This window comes from Mus pahari, chromosome 19 (genome assembly GCF_900095145.1).
Source record: "Mus pahari chromosome 19, PAHARI_EIJ_v1.1, whole genome shotgun sequence".
NCBI classification, from domain to species: Eukaryota; Metazoa; Chordata; class Mammalia; order Rodentia; family Muridae; genus Mus; species Mus pahari.
This window is the reverse complement of record NC_034608.1, coordinates 14,817,644-14,819,180: the sequence shown is the minus strand read 5'-3', so window position 1 is coordinate 14,819,180 and position 1,537 is coordinate 14,817,644. Positions and strand designations below refer to the sequence as shown.

The following is a 1,537-nucleotide window of genomic DNA, read 5'->3' as shown; positions in this document are numbered from 1 at the left end:
ATTTATTTTTGAATGCATATATAGGGGTGTGCAAGCACAGCCTGAAGGAGCCATTTCTGATTGTTCACGACGTGGTGACGTGGTTCCAGAGATGGAACTCGGGAGGCTAGCTTGGAGGTAGGTGCTTTTCACCAGCCCCAAGAATTTATTTTCTAACTTTATGTTTTTGAAATTAAATGATTAAATGGCACTTCTATGTTCACTGTGGGTCGTGCAGGTATGCGATGGCGCACGTGTAGAGGTGACGTTACCCCAGGCGGTCTCTCTTCCCACCACGGGGGATTCAGATGATCCAGCTCAGACCATTGCATCCTTTACGAGGTGATCGGGCTTGCATCCCCCAATCATTTCCTTTTGTTGACGCTTGTTTTGAGACAGGGGGCTTTCTACATAGCCCTGGCTGTCCTGAAACTCGCTCTGCAGACTCGCCTGCCTCTGACTCTCGAATGCTGGGATGTAAGGACAACATTATCACTAGAGTTTTTGTTTTTGTTTTTTTTTAATGTTTTTGTTTGTTTGCTTGTTTTGTTTGTTTTTTAATTCTTTTCAGTGTAGGAAGGTGTAAGTGGAGGGACTTTAAAGCACAGAATGCAGTGAATTTTCCACAAGAGTCTTTATTACAGTGTAAATCCAAGCTCAAGGCTCGCCTGGGCCCCATGCAAAGCCCCAGCATAGGGGTTGGTGGCTTCAGAGGCACCAACCCCTCACGGTGCCTCCAGCGGCGGGTCACGGAAGTGCAGGGCAGCGTCCTGACTATTCAACTACAAGTCCCAGCAGGCTCTGCGGCCAAAGAGCATGGCCTTTTCCTGGACTCTTAGAGCAGAGCCTCTTAGGAAATGTAGTCCGGGTCGCTCAGGCACTTCCCACTGGCAAATGGCTCGGCCGAGTGGGAGAGGGTGTGGATGCACGGGAAATGAAAGGGAAGAGGGCTGCTGGGGTGTGGGCAGGCGTCCCTCGGGCAAAGACACCCCTCTCATTCGGCTTTGGCTTTGGATCCGGAGACAGATGCTGTTGGGGCAAGGGTTCCGGTCCCCGGGATCTTAGCTCGGATCCTGAGGAAGCAAAATTAGGGGCCTTGAGATGGAGGAGGTGCCCTCCACCTGATGACCTGCTTTGAGATGGAACCAATGTGCCCTGGGAGGTTTGGGAATAGGAAGTGGGGATCTGGGGGAGTGGGGGAGACAACAGAAAACCCACAAGCAAATATCCCAGGCTCCACTCTCCTCCCCGTCATCTTCTCATGTACTTACTTAGCTCTGATGTGGCTCAACTGATTGGTCACCAACCCCACGTACTGGTCAATCTGGGCCTGGGGAGACCAATGAGACAGAGGGTTCTGGGTAATTGATGTGGGATGCTGCAGCATCCCACATTGGAAGAGGGCCTTCCTAGTAGGTATGGTTCTCAACTGTACGAACCATAACCGGCCTACCGGTCTGTCTTTCTTTCTTTCTTTCTTTCTTTCTTTCTTTCTTTCTTTCTTTCTTTCTTTCTTTCTTTCTTTCTTTCTCTCTCTCTCTCTCTCTCTCTCTCTCTC

The 1,537-nt window shown here is 50.2% G+C and overlaps 1 protein-coding gene across 2 annotated transcripts in view; it reads right to left on the bottom strand.

Moving 5' to 3' along the window:
• Positions 1-580: 580 nt before the first annotated feature.
• The window catches only part of Rtn2 (reticulon 2), a 12,873-nt gene continuing 11,916 nt past the window's right edge, over positions 581-1,537 (bottom strand). Inside the window, exons 6-7 of one of the 2 annotated variants that reach the window (XM_029531880.1) lie at positions 1,251-1,309; positions 581-1,052 (exon numbers count right to left, since the gene is read on the bottom strand). In XM_029531880.1, coding sequence (XP_029387740.1) covers positions 974-1,052; positions 1,251-1,309 — 138 coding nt within the window. In that variant the 3' untranslated portion in view covers positions 581-973. The remainder of the gene's footprint in view (positions 1,053-1,250; positions 1,310-1,537) is intronic. The other variant, XM_021219140.1, reaches the window with a different exon arrangement.